Source organism: Humulus lupulus, chromosome 9 (genome assembly GCF_963169125.1).
Source record: "Humulus lupulus chromosome 9, drHumLupu1.1, whole genome shotgun sequence".
NCBI lineage: Eukaryota > Viridiplantae > Streptophyta > Magnoliopsida > Rosales > Cannabaceae > Humulus > Humulus lupulus.
The window spans coordinates 71,838,339-71,859,841 of NC_084801.1; the positions used below are offsets into that span (position 1 = coordinate 71,838,339).

Here is a 21,503-nt window from a genome sequence, read left to right on the forward strand (position 1 = left end):
GCTGCGCCGGCTGGGCTGTTCCCACACGATGGTGAGGCCGAGGGGGAGCCAGGGGATGCCCCCCTTGAATGTGGGGGATCTCATCAACGCCCCCTGTCCCCCGAGGGATGCCCCCCTATGGCTCCTATGACCAGGATATGGCCTTTCAATCTCTGGACCCGCAGGCCGCAGCGGGATGTTACGCTCCCCCTGGCCTTGATGGCTGTGATGCCTTCCCCCAGGTTCCCCATGACATTGGCTTACCGGGGGCTGATTTCATCGACCTCGCGGAGCCCCCTTCTAATCTACCAGGGTCTCAGTTTTTCTCCTTTCCTGCGCCCTCTCCTGCTTTGGCGAGCGGGTCGTCCGTCCCTGTCCAACAAGATGCTCCCAGTACGGAGGCGGAGCCTTGGGTGACTAGGATGGCCCCATCTTATGCGCAGCGTTACATTCAAATTGCCTCGGGCCTCCCTGTCTCCGACTGGAGGGGTCTAGGGAATGTGACTCAACCAGACCTTGGGGACACTCTAAGGTGCGCCGCGACCTGGGTGAGTTCTTGCACCTTGCGTCGATTAGTATTATGTATAGATGTACATGTGTTTTTCTTTTTGTTACTTATTGCTGACGCCATTGACTTTTTTGTGCAGATCTACACTGTGTCTCTTCGGTATGCCGACACGTCCAGCACCCTCTCCGCATCTACTGCTGAGAGGGACTGTCTTATAGCTCGGGTCCAGGAGCTTGAAGATGAGCTTAACGAAACCAAGGTCAAGTTGTCAAAGGACTGGACTAAGTCTGCCAACTTGCTCTCAAAGAGGGAGAAAGCGAAGGCCAAGATCAAGGAGCTAAAGGGCAAAGCTAGACGCTTGGAGCGCGAGCTCCAGGGGGTCAACACTACTGCGGCTGCGTCGCAGCAGAGGGTTTCCCAATTGGAGACCGAAGCCGAGGCCCTTAGGGCCGAACTACAGTCGGCGCAGGAGAAGAACGCTTCCTTGGAGGCGGAGAGAGCTTCCTTGGAGGCGGCGAGGGCATCCTTGGAGGCGGAGAGGGTCATCACCGAGCGCAGGTCTATAGATCGTGCTCTTTACAATGTGTGGAGGCAGGACCCTAACTTCGACTTCTCCTCTTTTGGCAAACAGGCCATTGCCCGAGCGGCCTTGTGGAGTGCCCACTATAGGAGGCCTTGAAGTAGTCTTGCCCTTTTTTTTTTTTTTAACTTTGTAATACCATTATCACTGCTACTTTTCTTTTGGTAATTCTTGTACTATCTCAAGAACTCTTTTTTTTTTAATGTATAAATATATGTGTTGCTGTTTATTTCCTGTTCTACTGCATTTGAGGCCCTTTTAAGCCTGTGTGATGGGGTTTGGTTGGTTCCCCTCTTTTATTTACCAGGCTGGAGGTCCTTTGGAGCCCATGCGAGAGGGTTCACTGAGACCTCTTTTGGTGCCTCTTGATTACTTTTGTAAGGATATTTTGACCCTTGGGTTCTAGCTATCCTTTTATATATTTTTGTGCGCTCTTATTATTTGTTGCGAGAAGCGTCCTTCTCGTCATTATGCATAGTACTATTTTTACAAGGGTCTCTTTCAGGATCCTTTTTGGCTAGGCGGCTTGGCGGCCGCTCTAGACTTATTATTGTCGTTACCATATAATGGCTAGACTTATTATTGGCTAGACGGCTTGGTGGTTTGTGATGCCACCTCCCACCAAATTTACGCATCCTCTCTCAGCATATATGTGGCATAGGCCAATCTGTCATGCCCCTCTACCCTCATAAAGTCCAGAATGGTAGTAATCATGGTCATCCACTGTTCGGCTTTCAATGGATCAGGTCCTCCCTCAAAGATCGGGGGTTGCTGCTTCTTGAACTGCTCATACAATGACTCCCATCTATTTACAACCTCAACCGGTTGTACAACAGGTACCGCTGCAGGTGGCACAATAGGGGCAACGCTCCCTGATGGAGCATGCCGCCACAAAATCTGGATTTGTTCATCCTGGCTTTGTAGCCGAGCTTGCATGTCTGCCATGAGCTACTGCCAGTTCTCAGGAACTGGCGGAGGGGTCAGGCCCTGATCAACATCCCTAGTCCTAGACCTGCCGGCTATTTGTGAAGATTTTCTTGGACGCATAATTATCCAAGTCAATCTGCAATGAACGACACGACAATCAGACTATGATGACAGGGTAATTATCCTTTTAGGATCCATCACTGGAACCCCAATCATTCATAAGCAATCAAAGTATAACATTTTATCCAAATATTCATCCACATGCATAGTGTCACGGGCTGACATTTTGACAGCAGAAATGCCCGTGTGACACCTTGACTCCTCTGAGCCAAGGTCAGCCTTCCAACCATTCGAATAATAATGGGCACATTTTTCGCGCGACCGTGTGCTTCTGCACACTTCTGTCTCTCGAACAACTCTTGCTGAGTCATGCTCTCAAGCATCTACGAGTGCAAACATGCATCAAGGCTATCTAGCCAAGACACTCACATTGTCCATAGGTTCTCACTATGGCAAGGCAAATCCCAACACCAATGCTCACCCAGACATTCGCAAGTCAAGGTAGCATGTGTGGCCAAGAACCAACACCAAGCTGACATGCCAACACCTCTCATCATGCCCCATTCGATACTATCCGATTAGCTCACGTCACAGACCAAGGAATTGATACATCCATGGTCCAATCCTCAAGGCACCATACCATCATGCATGTTGGCAAGCCCTCGAGATTGGCTGCCAGACTAGTAGCACACACTGGACCTCTGTCCTGCTCAAGCATAGTGCACCCTCCAATGCTTGCATGCTAACAAGTCCCACGAATGACTTCCCGTGCCATCTCGTGTAGAAATTCATGGTCATGGTGCACCACGACATCTCTCGAAGGTTTGGGCCACGTTCCATGCAAGCGGCATCCTGGCAAGCCAAGGGAACCGTACCCTTAAACCTCTGGCAGCACACTTCGACGCACTACCGGCGCGACCCGGTAATGTCCATGAGTACTCCTACTCATGGAGACATATTAGTCCCCTCGTGGTCCTCATATGCCCGCCCTACTAGTCTTCCCAACTAGTAGTAGCTCACTTGACGCACCTGCGCCAGGGGGTGGTGGAGAGCGGACACCAGGTGCTCCCCCTACAAAGAGCCTTCCGAGCTTTTAGCCTTCTACTAGGAACATATATGATATTTGCTTGGGAGACATATTTGGCTTCCAGCTCGCCAATTCTTCGAATCTCCCAAATCCGATCGTACCATTACGTTCATTGACCCTTCAATATGGAACCTACCTAGACCCGTCCATTTCCGGGCAATATTAAAGATATTTACGAAAATGTCACTGCCGTACAAACTAGGCATCAGCATGCTCACCAGCCTGCACCCTCGCATGTGCATCTGACCGAGTGCCATCCTAGCTTGTAACATGCCCTCAAGGCTGGCAAGTTACACTCTCCCCCACTTAAATTTTTGATGCCCTCATCGACAGAACGCTGGTCAATCTTCATCTTGCCTCGACTCCTAAGCTCACTCCACGCTTCTTCCGAATCTTGACTCTGCACTAGTCCCTCCACCACTGTAGAACCACCAACTTGGTGATGATCTCCCACATCCACCCTTGGACTCGATCAAGGACCCCATGTCATCGTCGCTATTCAGAATCCTCCCATGAAGTATTGCTGCTGCACTCGAATACTCCTTGTATACATGAACTCCTCCGAGTCCATAACGGTGCCCCTCTAGTTAACCAAGCAGCTCTTGCAACACTGACCCCAAAGCCAACACATCTTTTGATTGTTGCTTTCCTGCCAATCTTCCAATGCCTACTCTCCTATTGACGAGGAGGAAATTAAGGTGCACCCCCTCAGGGTGAGGTTCGCAAACCAACCGTTCCCAACGACACCTACGAAAAATCCTTCCATTGAAGGCATGTCTCTATTCAACGTGGCACTCATGCCAACTGTAGCCTTTATGCAATATCTAGTGCATCCTTGCACACAGACTTCGCGAAGTAGTCTCCCAGACTTTTGGCCCTCCGGCCTTACTGCATACCCATGGCTTGATGCGAAATGGCCACTCCTGACCATAAGCATCACTGCTCCTCTGAGCTTCTACAATGTGGTCAATGATCTAACATCATTCGGAACCACTACACTGCCTTCTGGCTTATGCTCATGCTCACTCTCAGCATCGTGCCTCAATTTCTGTCCTCAAATCAACCTTGCCTAATTCTAGACGGCCTGTTGAATCTTGATCAACTTGACTGCACTTTACCTCACCCTTGAGGTCTGAAGTTGTCCCAATCCGCTGTCTCCCTTCGGCATATGTTCTCAGAATCATTCGGCTTGTGTTCCCATAAACCACTAAGCATGTCCCATAATATGCTGCAAAACCTGCCCAATCTTGGTCTCAGCCTATGCACATGCATACTGTCTATTTGTAGTTTCAATTGGTCACCTGACCTACTCGCATCAGTCATGCATGTCTTCACACTGTACAACCCATCTGTTGTTGTGTTTCTCTCTAGATTCACACACCAAAACTGAACAAGTACCCTGATCCTTCGAACATATGAATTAGTGGGCTCCCCCACTTCAACTTGGGAATAACTTCTCTACTCGAGGTGTACCTCTCAAGGTATAGATCGCAAGCTAACCGTTTTTCTCGTGCGGTCCCTCGTTCCATTTATCACTTTTGAAAATGATGTTGAACTAATGTGTCAGCCATTGTGACTCTTCGCCCCTCGACATCTCTACGTTGCCTTAGTACCTGAGTCCTGTTAACTTTCACCTTAGGCAAACGTTGCACTGATGTTACCTTAGTACTTGAGTCCTGACGACTTTCACCCTAGGTAACTAACTCTGTCTTTGTCTCTGAGTCTCCTTGACTTTTACATTCTGAACAATTAACGATCTCCATGATAACTCATCTCAATGCTTTTGTAATGGAACTTTGGTCTGCTATTTGGATGTTTGAACCGTGAAGGTCTCTCCCCCACTTCAACTGTTGGCGTCCTCGACAACTTGCCCACACGTAATAATTCGTGTAGCACCATTGTCGATTCCCTTATGCGTGAGCTCTCCACATAGCTATCCATCTTCTACATACTAGCATCTTGCCCCTCCGGGCAGCTTCTCTAGGCTTCTATGGTCACTAAGTCCTGATAGCAAGGCCCTCCGGCCCACATTTGAACTCAAGCACCATCTCTGCCTCCTTAAGCCTTCTTGTAGCACTAAGTTTCCTTGACGCGGCTCTCCAGCGCTCTCAAAACTCTAGTACTATTCTGACCACTGCTGTAACGACCCAAATTCGCTATTAAGGCTTAAGGGCCTTGAGTAGTGTGCCTGGAGGGCACAATGGGATTTTGTGTGTGACTTTAATGAGTTTAATGCATGATTATGATTTAATACACGTTATATGACTATTTGATTATTTGAGATGCATGACTATGTGAATTATTATGCATGTAGACCTGATTATCTTAGAAAGAGCATAATTGTAATTTTTCCATTTTGGGCATGACTGTGTTGATATCTATGATCTGTGACTCGAGACGATCCTAGAATGAGTGGGTTAGCGTAAAAAAGTCAAAGCAGGAATCTATACCCGGCTTGGGTTAAGCCTGGGGAGTTTAAATGAGAATTTGGAAAATATATTGAGGTTAATCTTGATGATGAGGAATGTATAATTGGTGACTAATCAGGTATTGGGTAGCAAGCGGGAAATTATTAGGAACACTTGAGGAATTAGTGGGAATTTGGGTAATATGACTAAAATGTCCCTACATTGACATAAAGGTTTAGAATTATTAAGGGAGGGAGTTTTGGTCTTTAGGCTTGTTAGAGATAAGTTTAAGGGAGCTTTATACTTAGTGGATTTTGTATAAAAAGAGTTATAAGGCTGAAAAGAAAGAAAGAAGGAAGAGAAAAGAAAAGAGAGAAAACAGAGGGGTTTGGCTTTAATGAATCGGTTTGTGGCTCTCCCAACCATCTTCCTTCATTTTTCTTGGAGTTAAGCTCAGTGAAGAGCTAGGGTAGGCTGAGCATCAAGGATCCTAAGCTAGACTTGAGGATTGGCAAGGATTAGCAAGATCACATCAGAAATTTGAGGTAAGTTCTTGGGGATTTCAGTTTTAGGGCATGACTAGTTTGAGCTGTGTATTTGAGCTAAATAGATGGGATTTTTGGGGAAATCAGGTCAAGGTTGTGAAGGAGCAAGCTAAGGAGGTCTAGGGTTCAACTCAAGGTCGAATTTCTATCCATGTTATGATTTCTAAGACCTTATCTTTGTTGTTTGAGTGAATTTCTGGTTTTTGGGTTCATTATGGTAGATCTTGAGTTTTGGGTTGCTTGAGCTTGGGGTATGAGTTCTTGGGATGCTTGGGATGAGTGTGAGGTGTTGATAAGTTTGTTTTTGGGCTTGGGAATGATTTGGACAAGTTTGGGATTGAAATGGTAGAAGGAAATCGCAAGAAGCGATTTTTGGGTTTTGCTGGTCTGCAATTAGCGCCACAGCGCTAGTCAGGGGGCGCTGTAGCGCTAGCCCCTATTCTGGGGGGTGTGGTTCTGCTTGTAGCGCTACAGTGCCCTCTTTACAGCGCTGTAGCGCTGCACTGTTCACAGAAGGGGATTTTTGGGTTTTTGTTGAGGGATTTTGACCTAGGGTTCGAGGCTCGATTCCACCACTTTGTTTTGGGGATCTAGGACTTCCCGGGGGCTTGGGATTGGTCCCAAGGCTAGGTTTTGGACTTGAGGTTTGGTAATGACTTTAACTTATGGATTTTGCTTAGGTAAGCGCTAAGGCTCGAGTAGGATCGTGCTCAAGGAGTCAGGTGATCAAGGCTACCAAATTTAAAGGTAAGAAAACCGTAACACCCGGGATCAGGGCATGGGCCCACAGTGTTATTGCAGGGCATGGCCCTAGATTGTTTTACTTGTAAATCTATGACCTTGAATGAATTATTATATGTTTGAACAATTATTTCGAAATGTATTATGTGTGCGATTATAATGAAATGAACGGCTAAGGCCGAGAGCGGCAAAGGTCGGGTACGGCCTTGGGGCCGGAAGTAACACTCAGCACATGGGGTGCTTATAGCCAGGGTGGGACCCAAGGGATACAGGAGTTATCCTTACGGTGAGGACCGAGACCCCAGGCTGTGGTAAGGCCTCTGGGGCGGCATGGCCGTGCTTGATAAGTCTGATGGTTTTCCTATTTAACAATGGATTATATGTCAGCTATATTCTATGCATATGTTATATACTGTATGGGTTTTCTTGCTGGGCTTCGGCTCACGGGTGCTCTGTGTGGCAGGTAAAAGCAAGGAGTCAGTCAACCGGCCATGAGTATGGAGTGCGTGGGGGCGGCGCGTACATGTTCGGCCTGCCCGACTGCTTTGGTTGGGGGCATTTTGTATATGGCTGTATTAACTCATTCTTTTGATAGTTAACCTGGTGTAAATCTATTTTTGAGTTGTAAATATTTTGTAAACCTTATTTTTGGGATCCCAGATGTTTGATACTTAATGTTTTCAATGAAACTAAACATTTTCAAAGAGTATAGTCTTAAATTCTGGTTTATTCACACTTTTGGTTTTAGAAACCACGTAGAGTCAGTCCAAAAGCACGATTTCTGTTTTAAACTCACTAAGTAATGACTCTAAGGTAGTAGGGCGTTACAACTGCGCGCGGTCTACTCGACCCTGCTGGCCTTTGATGCATATATTCCACAACTCAGCATCTCATACGATGCCACAGTGTTGCCCACACCAGTTAATCATTGTGAGGCCACACGTTCCACTCAATTGTCTCGACGCCTCCCTTCTTGGACGAAACAAGATAACATGTAGACACCTCCAAGTATGACTGCCCTCTGACGATCGCGGCCACGACCACCTTGGTCTCCCTGTGATGCCATTTGGCACACAAGTAGCAACTGAAGCATTCCATGTTCATCTTTATCTAGTTCCCCAAAGCTATCCACTCTCGACTTCTGTCGTGACTGACAAGAGTCTGACGGCCACTATTATGCTCACCTACTCTTGCGTACAAGTTCCCTTTTCAACAACAGCGCTCCACGCGACTTACACTGTCACTCAGGAAAACCTGAACTAGTGAACCCAGCATAAAACCTTGACCTCTCGATCAAACCTTGTCTCATGTCAATGAGTTCCAACTCTTTTGTAGCACCTCTCCACAATTGCACGTGGTTGTCTTTCTAGCATCACTGAACTTTCTGATTCGAAGCAACCATAACTTGTCCCCTCTCTAGGATATCTAGTATTCCCACGAAGAAGAGCAATTAAGTCTCATCCCACCTCAGTCTACTGATCCTTTCTAGGTGACTAAAAGGCTCAACGACATCTGTCCAAGCATCCAGACCTTTATGGTCCTTCAGCACGCCTACATCCTTTCTAGGCTGGGCCAACCAAGTTCACCCCAACTTGAGATGAACCTGGCTCTGATACCAACTGTCACGGGCTGACATTTTGACAGCGGAAATGCCCGTGCGACACCTTGACTTCTCTGAGCCAAGGTCAGCCTTCCAACCATTTGAATAATAATGGGCACATTTTTCGCGCGACCGTGTGCTTCTGCACACTTCTGTCTCTCGAACAACTCTCGCTGAGTCATGCACTCAAGCATCTATGAGTGAAAACATGCTTCAAGGCTATCTAGCCAAGACACTCACACTGTCCATAGGTTCTCACTATGGCAAGGCAAATCCCAACACCGATGCTCACCCAGACATTCGCAAGTCAAGGTAGCATGTGTGGCCAAGAACCAAGACCAAGCTGACGTGCTAACACCTCTCATCATGCCCCATTCGATACTATCCGATTAGCTCACGTCACAGACCAAGGACTTGATACGTCCATGGTCCAATCCTCAAGGCACCATACCATCATGCATGTTGGCAAGCCCTCGACACTAGCTGCCAGACTAGTAGCACACACTGGACCTCTGTCCTGCTCAAGCATAGTGCACCCTCCAATGCTTGCATGCTAACAAGTCCCACGAATGACTTCCAGTGCCATCTCGTGTAGAAATTCATGGCGCGCCACGACATCTCTCGAAGGTTTGGGCCACGTTCCATGCAAGCGGCATCCCGGCAAGCCAAGGGAACCGTACCCTTAAACCTCTGGCAGCACACTTCGATGCACTACCGGCGCGGCCCGGTAATGTCCATGAGTACTCCTACTAATGGAGACATATAAGTCCCCTCGTGGTCCTCATATGCCCGCCTTACTAGTCTTCCCAACTAGTAGTAGCTCACTTGACGCACCTGCGCCAAGGGGTGATGGAGAGCGGACACCAGGTGCTCCCCCTACAAAGAGCCTTCTGAGCTTTTAGCCTTCTACCAGGAACATATATGATTTTTGCTTGGGAGACATATTTGGCTTCCAGCTCGCCAATTCTTCGAATCTCCCAAATCCGATCGTACCATTACGTTCATTGACCCTTCAATATGGAACCTACCTTGACCCGTCCATTTCCGGGCAATATTAAAGATATTTACGAAAATGTCATTGTCGTACAAACTAGGCATCAACATGCTCACTAGCCTGCACCTTCGCATGCGCATCTGAACGAACGCCATCCTAGCTTGTAACATTCCCTCAAGGCCGACATGTCACACATAGCAGTGCTGATAAGCACGCCTCAATATCATCATGCAATAGTCAAGGGCCAGGCCCTATCAGTATCTCATGCTCCCTATTAATCAGGCAGATATCAACAGTCATATCTCATTCAAATCATTTAAGCACGTAGTCAAGTATACACAATTTACCAAACCCTGAGTCGAGCTTGTCTTTCACGGCGAATGTACATATCCAGCCAATCTTCAGGAACCCTTAAACCTAGGACGCTCTGATACCAAGTTGTAACGCCCTCGACAGCCAAGACTGTTACACTGTGTGTTTATAAAGGTGCAAGACTTGCTCGTCATGTCATTTCATCAAAACGTGTTGCCAAAACTATAGTTGAACTAGGGTTAAAAGATTTTGGTCTCAAAAGCTGCATTTCATATAAATAAACATTTTATTTTTAATGGGATCCCAAAAGCAGTAATCAAAGACTGTTTACAAACAATTCAAGATCTAAATACAATAATTAGCCACTTTAAGGCAAAACAGACGGTTAAGCATTTTTCGTCCTGTTCCACTCCTCGGTCGTGGCGGCCGAACAGCTGACTATGTACATTCAGCCCCGCACCTCTCCACCTCAAGGTTGGTGCAACTTGCCTTTGCCTTTACCTGCACCACGTAGAGGCCTAGGTAGAAAACACAATAACAAAGCATAATCATTCAAAATACAATCAGATAACTCATGCCACATAAGCATGTACTCAATAGTTTAAGCATTCATGTTAATCAAGTATTCGACATACCAATTATATCATTCCATATTAATAATCAATTCACATATGACAACTAGGGTTAACGCCCTTAGGCCGACACGATTAAACCGAGCTCAGTGAATATTAAGCTGTCCTCGGCTACCAGTGGCCGAGCTGCGCCCTGTGCGCAAGTATAATTTATGGCACCCTTAGGCCGTTTTTCAAATGTCCAATGATGTAATACCATCTATGACATTATACAGATATTGGGAGCACTTAGTCCCATCACAAACACATAACCGGGTGCAATTTTCTTACCTTTAGATTCGCTAGCTTTGTTCAATTGATCCTTAAGCATGATCCCTCTTGAGCCCTAGCGGACACCATGTCACAAACATAGATCAGAATCATCGGCAAACCTCAAGTCCAAAACCTAGCCTCGAGACCAATCTCGAGGCCTCGGGAAGCCCTAATTCCACCAAACGGGGTGGTGGAATCAAACCCCAAACCCCCGAGCAAAAACCCTTGAAAATAACCCAAAAACCCTTTTCTGGAAACAGGGTAGCGCTAAAGCTCTCTTTGGAGGGTGCATCAGCTCTACAAATAGAACCAAAAACACCCCAGAACTATTGGCCTAGCGCTACAGTGCCCAAAGGCTAGCGCTCTAGAGCTAGTCACAGAACAGCAACCCTACATTTTTCCCTCCTTCGATTTTCCCGAGCCAAACTTTACCAAATCTTTTCTAAACTTCAACCAAACTTGAAAAAAAGCTTATCAACATGTCTAACTCATCCCAAATGATCCAACCACATAAAAATTAAGCACATGCACTCCAAATCCCAAAATTCACCAAGGCTGGACCTCAAACTCAGAAACTCAGCAAAACAACCAAAACCTCAGGATTTTAGAGCTAGAATTTCATACCTTCAATGGAGATTCGACCTTAAGCTAGCCTCTACACCTCCTTGGCTTAATCCCCTCAAATCCTCAACTGTAATTCCCTTAATTCCCCATAAAAACTCAGTTAAGAAAATCATCTCAGCCAAAACCAGAAACATAAGAGCAGACTCTAGAAACTTACCTCAGTTGGATGCCTAATCCCTGCTGAATTCTCACACTTGATCAAGGTCTCAAGCACAAGGCCTTGGCAAAGAACTCCTCTGAATTTTAGCTCCAAAAGACCCCGAGGAATGGAGAAGAATCCTAAACCGACAGAGAGAAAAATGAACTTTTATTTTTCCTTCTTTCTTTTTTTACCTTCTTCTTTTCTTTTCTTTCCTTCAGACTCTAGAATTTTCCCACTAAGGCATAAAGCAATTTAACTCTTATCCCTTATAAGCAAAATGACCAATTTTCCCTCCCTTTACTTCTAAGCCTTTTAATCCACCTAGGGGCATTTTGGTCATTTCACCCAATTCCTGTTGTTATCCAGATTTCCGGATAGCGTTTAGATGGATATCCTCGGGGAAGCAGAATTATCAATGTCTTTCACGGTAGGTGACCAGAGCTCGCGGATGGACAGAAAGGCTTCGCCTCTCCCGTTTAGTGTCCGCTCCCGAAGGGGTATCCTTCGGGGAAGCTCCTTCCAGGAGAAGCTCTTCAAGTGGTCTTCGCGGAAACAGTTCCGTGCCTCGCATGGAACAAGACCAGGGGGTCGAGTCATGGAGGAGGCATAGTTGGAATGATATCCGCCTGACACAGAATCCCGCCTGACACGCCCGACAGGTCAAAGCCGCACACATCCCAGCACGCCTAAAAGTACTATTTCACCTACTGTTCCGCTGAAAACTTGGAAAAGACGGCTGCCTTTGTGCATTCCCCATACTTTCACGCAAATATACCCACATAGAGCCTGGTAGCCAGGTGACTACGGTAATTGTATCCCTTATTTATGGCTGGTGTAATTAAGACTCCTGTGAGTAGAGAAAAACCCTAATCCAAAGCCCTAGCTATAAAGACCCCCTCATTTTACAATAGGGGGGATGGCCAACAAATCACAAAGCAAGAACTCTACTAAAATCGCTGTAGCTTCATCTTCTCCAAGAGAACCCGAGAGAAACACTGTGAGGTTGTGAGTTCCTTATACACCAGCTGTTTGACTGTTATTCTCTACAAGTATAATAACATCGACTCGTGGACTAGGGCTCGTTAACGCCTGAACCACGTAAAAACACTGTTTGTTTATTTACATTTCTGCATTTCTATAGCTCTTGTCTTTTTATTATTCCGTTCGTATTCGTTTCCGAAAACCTCGGTAAACATTTTGGTGCTTTCATTGAGAGCTATAGGAAGTTGTTAGTCAGCTCTTTTTCTGTGTATTGAAAAGATGGTGACTACGAGAAAATCTGCGGTTGACAAAAGTGCTAGGGTCGACCCCGATACTATGATGGAAGATGTGGTACAAAACGAACCCTTGGACCACCATGGTGAAGACCCGACATCCCGCCAGGATCGGGTCAGCACTGAATATACGACATACCTAGAAAGCGAGGAAGAGTATGTCCGAGACGGTTACTACAAAGACGGCTACTACTACGAGAAGGATCCAGAACTGGTCCAAGTAGCCGAAGAACTGGTGGTCACTAAGGCCAAGCTTGCTGAGCAGGAGCGCGTCTCCGAAAAAATGCAGCGCATGATGGAGCGCCTCCAGAGCAAGTTCGGAGACCTAGGCGACTCGGACGAGGAAGCCTTTGTTCCAGGTGGTGCTGATGCCACCATGCCGGATCCAGCCGCCGCTGGACCATCCAAAACCGCCCCTAACAAGGGGAAAGAAAAGGTTGGGGAGCCTGTACGCACTAACGCCCCTGCACCTCCTAAAGGCGTGGATCACCAGGCCGACTGCCCCCCCCCCCCCCCCCCCCCCGCGCAGAAGGTCTCTGGCGCTTCTAAGCCCAGACGTCCTTCAGCCCCAAGGGGGCACTCTGTGCCTAAAGGGCCCGGTGCTAAGGCACCCAGGCCTAGGGGAAGGAACAACCGCCCCAGTGATTCCGTCAACCAGGACGGTCGGGCTGCGGAAACGCACTCCGAAGATAGCTGGTCCACGGTGGATCTAAGAAGAAGGTTGGAGGCCAAGTATGAAAAGGCCAAAGGAGAAAAGGCCCGGCCTCGTGGAGATGACCTGCGAAATCATCTTAATGACAAGGTCCGGGGACGTGACCTCCCGGAGAGTGATACAAAGAGGCTCGAGGAACAGATCGCTGCCTTGACCAAGCTGGTCCGGAAGCAAAGCGGGGCCCTGTCAGACTCCGAGGAGGAGGACCCGGAACCATGTATTCGGAGGATCGCAGAAACATCCCTCCCGGATAACTTCAAAATGCCCCACAAAGAATTATATGACGCGAGGACAGACCCGCGCACCCATCTAGCTAAATACAACAAAATGATGCAAGTGGCGCGCGTCAGTGAAGATGCCAAATGCATGTGCTTCTCACTCACCCTTACCAAGTCCGCGGAGGACTGGTGGAAAAGATTAGCTCCCGGATCCATCCACAGTTTGAAGGAGCTACAGTCCGCGTTTAGAAGGCAGTTCATTGCTGCCCGAGACCACGACATGGAAGTTGGTTCCTTAACCAACATCAAGCAGCTACCCAATGAGAACCTCAAAGCTTTCATTCAGAGAATGATGGAAGCTGCTGCAAAGACCAAGGTCAGCGATGACATGAAGCTGATCGCCCTTCAATCGGGCCTTACTGTCGGCTCCCTGCTATGGGGGGAAATGCAAAGGAGACGGGCAGAAACGCTGTTCGAATTCATGTGAAAAGCTCAGGGAATCATCAACCTTGAGGATGCCTACCAGCAAGCCTTTGGAGTTCCCCCAGCTCCAATGCCTTCCGTGACTGCGCTGAGCTTTGCTTCGCAAGCTCCCGCACCAGCCCTCACGCTTCCAAGAGCCCAATTCACTCCAAGTGTGTATGGGCCTTCCGCGTCTGCTCAGACGCCGAGTCAAACCCATTTCTCTGGGTACGGAGCTGTACAAACCGGATGTAGTATCGCTCCTGGCCTGCCGCAGTCGCAAGCAGAAGTCCCAGAACGAAATTTGAGCCAATCGCGGAGTAAACGAAGCGGAAGAAACTCCAACCGGGGAGACCATTCAAAGAAACCCCGGAAGGACTATGAGCCCAAGTTCACGGAGTATACCAGTTTGATAGACTCGCGAGAGAATGTCTATCGGGCGACCTGTAATATGGTCAACTACAGGAAGCCCCCGAAAGTGTCTCACGGAGGAAGGCGTCCGCGAGACTCCAATAAGAGGTGTGAGTTCCACGGAGACGTGGGGCACACCACGAACGAGTGCCTTCAGCTGAAGGATGAGATCGAGTCCCTGGCAAGAGCGGGACACCTCGGTCAGTGGGTGAGGATACCCATAATCTATCCCAGACAGGGAGTAGTTCACGGAGCTGCATATTCTCCGGGACAAAGGGGGACCGCTAGCGCTCCTGGAGCCGGTCACCCCCAAGCTCTCGGGTCTCAGTTCCCAGCGCTTCCTGCTCCAACCGCTCCGGCACCCATTGCCTTGTTGGCTCCAGGACCTGGCAACCCATATCCGCGCGGCCTTGCTCCGCCACCCGTTGACGGACACGTAGCCACCATTTCCGGAGGACCGCACCTTGCCGGAAGCACCCGCAACTCCCCGAAAAGGTACTTGAGGGAGTTAGAACACACCGGGGAGATGTGCGCCTTGGTTCAATCACCTGCTCAACGTCCCCGAATGATGGACCTTCCCATCACCTTCACGGAGGAAGACGCCCGACATGTGCACTTCCCCCACAACGATCCCCTCGTGGTGGAAGCCCAGATTGCCAATAGAAAAGTCTCACGGATCTTGGTCGATAATGGAAGCTCCGTAAACATCCTCTTCAAAGCGGCCTTCCACTCGATCGGATTAACCGAGACAGACCTGACCCCATGCCCCATCCAGCTTCAAGGGTTCAATGGGGATGCACTCATGCCATTAGGCAAAATTCAACTTCCAGTCACCCTCAGAGGAGAAAGCGACGCTTGTGCCTTCAAGCACAGCACATTCGTGGTGGTCGACTGCCCCACGGCGTATAATGCCATCCTAGGCCGACCGGTCCTAATAGATTGTGGGGCCATAACCTCGATACGCCACTTATGCTTGAAGTTTCCATGCGACGATGGGCGTATCGGCACCCTCCGAGGAGACCAACGAAGTGCACGAAGCTGTTATAACGTCTCCGTCCGATCCGTCTACACGGTCCAGGAGACGGTTGTTGCCATTCCTTTGGCGGAAGAATTACCAGAAACTGGGGGTGCTCATGAGGCATACTTTGACGAACTCGACCCAAGAGTGGGAATCGAGAAAGCGATAGAGCCGATGGAGGAAGTCGAAGAGGTGATCCTCAACCCGGGAGATCCCACCAAAGTCATTCAGGTGGGGAAAAACCTGCCGTCGGCCATTCGAGATAAGATCGTGGCCACTGTGAAGAATAATCAGGATATCCTGGCATGGTGCCACACTGATATGACGGGGATTAATCCTAATGTTGCGTGCCACGCACTCAACATAGACCCATCTGCAACTCCAGTTCGCCAAAAGAGGAGGCCGTTAGACCCAGTGAGGGCCGAAGCCGTCAAAGCTGAAGTGGACAAGCTGATGTCCATAGGTTTTCTCCAGGAGTCACACTATCCCGTGTGGTTGGCCAACCCAGTTCTGGTCCCGAAACCCGATGGGTCCTGGAGAATGTGCATTGACTTCACGGACCTAAACAAAGCCTGCCCGAAAGATTGTTTCCCTCTTCCGCGAATCGATCAGATGGTAGACGCTACTTCCGGGTATGAACTCTTATCCTTCATGGATGCGTACTCCGGATACAACCAGATCAAGATGCATGTCGCGGACCAGGAACACACCAGCTTCCTCACGGACAAGGGTGTCTACTGTTACGTGGTCATGCCTTTCGGTTTGAAGAATGCTGGGGCGACGTACCAGCGTCTAGTAAACAAGATGTTCAAGGACCAACTGGGGAGGAACATGGAGGTGTACGTGGACGACATGTTGGTAAAATCCAAGACCTCCGGGGACCACAGTGACGACCTTGAGGAAGCTTTCGCCGTGATCCGAAAGTACGGAATGAAACTGAATCCGAAGAAATGTACTTTCGGGGTCTCGTCTGGGAAGTTCCTCGGTTTCATTGTCATCTCCCGCGGAGTGGAGGCCAACCCTGAGAAAATTAAAGCATTCATAGATATGCCTTCTCCCCGAAAGCATAAGGACGTCGAAAGCGTTACCGGAAGGATAGCTGCTCTCAGCCGCTTCGTATCCAAGGCCACTGACAAGTGTATCCCCTTCTTCAATGTGTTGCGAGGAAACAAGAAGTTCGAGTGGACCCCCGAATGCGAAGCAGCCTTCCAACACCTCAAGGAACATTTAACCCGAGCTCCCATTCTGTCCAATCCTGTCGAAGGAGAGGCGTTGTTCTTATACTTAGCTGTGACAGAGCACGCAGTGAGTGCCGCTCTCGTCCGGGAAGATGGCCGTATCCAGCTCCCGGTGTATTACGTAAGCAAGAGGTTACTGGACGCCGAGTCCAGATATTCAATGATCGAAAAACTCTCCCTCTGCTTGCTAATTGCTTCGCGGAGGCTAAGGCCATATTTTCAGGCGCACACCATCAAAGTACGCACCAACCACCCTCTCCGACAAGTCTTGCAGAAGCCCGAGTCTTCTGGCAGATTGCTTAAATGAGCCATGGAACTGAGCCAATTTGACATCCACTACCAGCCACGTGTTTCCATAAAATGACAAGCTCTCGCAGACTTTATTGTGGAATGCTCAAGAATGAATGACCTCCCGGAAGATCCTGTCCCGGAACTTCCCGCATGGAAGGTCTACATAGACGGAGCCTCAAATGAAAAAGGAGCTGGAGCAGGGGTCATCCTAATATCTCCCCAAGGACATCAGCTCCAGAGCGCCATCCGTTTCGCATTCCCAGCGTCCAACAACGAGGCAGAACACGAAGCCATGTTGGCTGGATTACAACTGGCCAGAGAAGTCGGAGCCCAAAAAATCGAGGTATACAGCGACTCCCTACTTGTGGTAAACCAAATATCCGGGGAATACCAGACGAAAGGCGAAAAGATGGCTGCCTACGTGTCTCTCTCCCGCGGCCTCCTGCAGCATTTCAAAGGCTACCAAATCCGCCAGGTCCCCTGGGACCAGAACTCACTCGCGGACACGCTGGCCAAGCTTGCAATAGACCCGGGGATTGAACAATATGGCCTAGTGCCCATCGGGCACTTAGAAGCACCTAGTACCGAGACACAGAGGGTAAATGCCATCATCGACCATTCCCATTCCTGGATAGGACCCATCCTCAGATTTCTCACCACCGGAGAGCTCCCCACTGATAAAGCTGACGCAAGAAAGCTCCAGTATCAAGCTCCCCGATACGTGGTTATGGATGGAAAGCTTTACCGTAGGGGGTTTTCCATACCCTTTCTTAGGTGTGTTGCCGGAACCGAAGTCAGTGCCATCATCCATGAGGTTCACGGAGGCTTCTGTGGCGACCATACCTCCGGGCTGAGCCTCTCCAAAAAGATCCTTCGACAAGGATACTTCTGGCCCACCATGAAGAAGGATTGTGTGGATTATGTCAGAAAATGTGAGCAATGCCAGAGGTACGCCAAGGTTCCGCGAACGCCTTCTACAGAAATTACCTTAATGACCAGCCCCTGGCCGTTCGCCGTCTGGGGCATTGACCTAGTAGGTTCCCTTCCAACTGGAAGGGGCGGAGTGAAGTATGCCATAGTCGCGGTAGACTACTTCACCAAATGGGTTGAAGCTGAACCTATGAACACGGTCACGTCTAAGAAGGCACTGGACTTTGTCATCAGGAATATAGTGTGTCATTTTGGGCTTCCACGAAAAATTGTGTCCGACAACGGGAAGCAATTTGATAGTGAACATTCCACGAACTTCTGTGCTTCACATGGAATTATCAAAAGCTTTTCCGCAGTTGCCAGACCCCAAGCTAATGGGCAAGTGGAGGCAGTAAACAAAATCTTAAAGACCACGTTGAAGAAAAAACTCCAAGCCTGCAAGGCTCACTGGCCGGAAGAACTTCCGCGAGTACTTTGGGCCTATCGCACAATAGAGAGAACTTCGACGGGGCACACGCCTTATTCCATGACCTTCGGTTGCGAGGCCGTCATCCCAGTAGAAACTATGATCCCCTCTCACAGGCAGGATACCTACGACCTTACCCGGAACCACGCCCTTCTCCAGGAATCCCTGGACATGATCGAAGAGCTCCGGGAGCAGTCGCAGGTCCAACAAAAAATGTACCAAGGCAAGATAGCCCTACACTTTAACACAAGAGTCAAGAGCCGTACATTGAAAGTTGGGGATCTTGTCCTACGGAGAGTATTTCCTGCTACGCAGGATCCGGGAGTGGGAGTCCTCGGACCCAACTGGGAAGGCCCCTATGAAGTCCAAGAAAAAGTGGGCCATGGGACGTATCACTTAAAGAGACTCGACGGATCTAAAGTCCCGCGCGCCTGGAACGCGGAGCACCTCCGCCGTTACTATCAGTAGGCCCCGGACTATCTAGTCGAAAGTCCTTGGTGGACGTAGCAAAAGTGTAAAATGTGGAGATAATCCTCCCCGCTGTAAAACACATGCCTCAGGCTAATTTAATGAAACACGGAGAGGTTCACTCCGCTTTTACTGCATTTTTTATCCCTGTGTTCAAGGCTGCGTTTCAACAAGTGACCACGCGGTCCGGAGACGTTCGGACCCCACGCTCACTTGGGGGGGGTATACATGGCTAAGGCATAGCCATACGCCCCTTGAACAAAATATACGCAGAACACCACTCGTATGCTAGCATTTTTTAAATTGTTAAGCTTAGGTTAATTTGTTATTGCCATAAACATACTTGCATTACGTGTCATGTGCGCATTATGTGTTTTTGCCATAAACATACTTGCATTACGTGTCATGTGCGCATTATGTGTTTTTGCCATAAACATACTTGCATTGCATGTCATGTGCGCATTATGTGTTTTTGAGAAAATTGCCATTGAAATGCCTGCCATTATGCATCATGAAAATTATCTCCTGTAGCCCAGCGATGAACAGGACTGGGGGTTGGGGCACATTCAGAGAGCTACGCCGAAACACCCCCAATTCTCTGACAAGTCCTTTGCAGAATACTCCGCGACCGCTGTAGAGCTTTGCTTCGCAAGCTCCAGCTCCGGGTCCCGCAAGGCGAAAGATGGCAAGATCCGCGACCGTTGTAAGCCTTGCTTCGCAGGCTTCAGCTCCGGATCTCACAAAATAATTCATGGCGAGCTCCTCGACCACTGCAAGTTTCAGCTCCAGGAGCAGACATGGTCGATCCCCCACTCACAGTAGGCCTTGCTTCGCAAAGCCCCTGCTCCGGGATCACACCTGGTGGGCGTGGCAATTTCCCCGACAGCAACGAGCCTTGCCTCGCAGGGCTCCATGCCAGGTCCCTGAAGTCAGCCACCATGAGGTTCGCAACGACAGTTAGTTTTGCTTCGCAAAGATCTAACCTTAAGTCTAGCGACGCTCACCAAAAGAACTCCCGTTCCGAGCCATGGAACGGCTCACCTTAGCAATCCCAGCGAACAGTATGACTACAAGTCCCAGGATTGGATATTTGCCTTAGGAAAGCTAAAATACGGTGAAAGGAGTCTGGCCGTTGGAACCAGGAAACCTTCGTAACCTAGAAACTACGTGGGAAAAGACATCAGCCGTTAGAGCTTCAAGTTGGAAGTGTATAGGTTCTGGCCGTTGGAACCAAAACCTCATGCGCCCCTACAGCAGTTTCTACCGTATAAAAGTCTACCCTAAACGCAAAGATAAATAAAGAACTCGGCAGAAAAGAAAGGAGAATGCTATAATTATGGCAAATATGTCTGCAATGAGAAAAGAGTACAAGGAGCTTCGCCCCAAAGAAAAACTCAAATGAAAAATAATTAAAGATAAGGCCCCTTCAAGCATTAGGGGTGGCAGCAGTGTCCGCATCCAAGGCCTCGAGGTCGGCGGTTTCAACTGGGGCTGGCGGAGTCAGCTCGTTGGAAGGCGGAACGTCATCACGGGCAGGTTCAGAGGTCCCCGCCTCTCCGGGATCTCCTGCCTCAGGGGCTCCAGCAGGTTCGTCAATGTTGTAAGTTTGGACGTACACCACCGGGCCTTGATCCCACACCTGTAGCTTCTCCCTCATGGCGTCGGCATCCTCTCCCAGATAGCCTAGTACCTCCGGGTTCGTTTTCCAGAGTTGATGCATGAGGACCACGTGCGATATATTAATCGTCCTGTTAAGTACCATCTCGGCATCCTCCTTCTCCTTCAAACGCTCCGCCTCGGAAGTTGCCAGCTTTGCCTCCGCGATAGCTAATTGATCTTTCAGTTTTTCCACCTCGGTCTTGGATGCATCCCGCTCTCCCTTAAGAGAATCAATCTCCTTGCGCTGCATCTTATTCTGGTTCAGCACGGATTGCTTCTCGGTCACATGCCCCCTGGCGGTGAATTGCAAGGCTCCGATCTCTTTATCCTTCTCGGCGAGCCCCAGCTCCAGGCACCAAAACCCTCGTGGCTCTAACTAGCCGACTCGCCCAGCACCGACAGACGGTGCCACATCAGGCCTGGGATGTTCTTCAGACCTGCCTCCGAGGAGTACAGCTCCAGCATGCTGTAGTTCCTGAACAGGTTCGGATTCTGGTCCATCTCCCAGATTGAACTATTGGTAGACGGTGGGCTAGCCGCGACCACTTTTGTCTTTCCTTTCCCCTTTGCGCCGGCGACAGGAGAACCCTTCTCCCGGGCAGAATCAGCCTCTACCACAGGGATGAGTTGTTCCTTTGAGATGTTCGTCACTGAACAACAGACACAAAGAAGAAAACACTCTAAGCAGTCAGCACCCTTGTCATACCCTAGTGGTATCAAAGGCGTCGGGGAGACCCTCCCCGAAAATTGCTTGGAGAGGCTCCCACCGAGCTTGCCGAAGGGTTGGCACCATGCCACCCAAAGGGCAGCAAGGAACCAAACTCAGACTCCGAGCCTAAGCCCGCCGAGAGAAGTGTTTTTCCAGAGAAAGACACCCTAAAGGCGTTCATGCTTATGCCCTAAAACAGCAAACCAGAACAGCGCAAGCAAGACAAGGAACGACTTTCCAAACGCAAATCGTCAAA

At 49.1% G+C, this 21,503-nt stretch overlaps 1 protein-coding gene across 1 annotated transcript in view; it reads left to right on the forward strand.

The window, feature by feature from the left end:
• Nucleotides 1-21,503, forward strand: part of LOC133799793 (uncharacterized) — a 46,707-nt gene that overhangs the window by 11,408 nt on the left and 13,796 nt on the right. Inside the window, exon 4 of the mRNA XM_062237789.1 lies at nt 627-899. Within this exon, the coding sequence (XP_062093773.1) occupies nt 627-899 (273 nt within the window). The remainder of the gene's footprint in view (nt 1-626; nt 900-21,503) is intronic.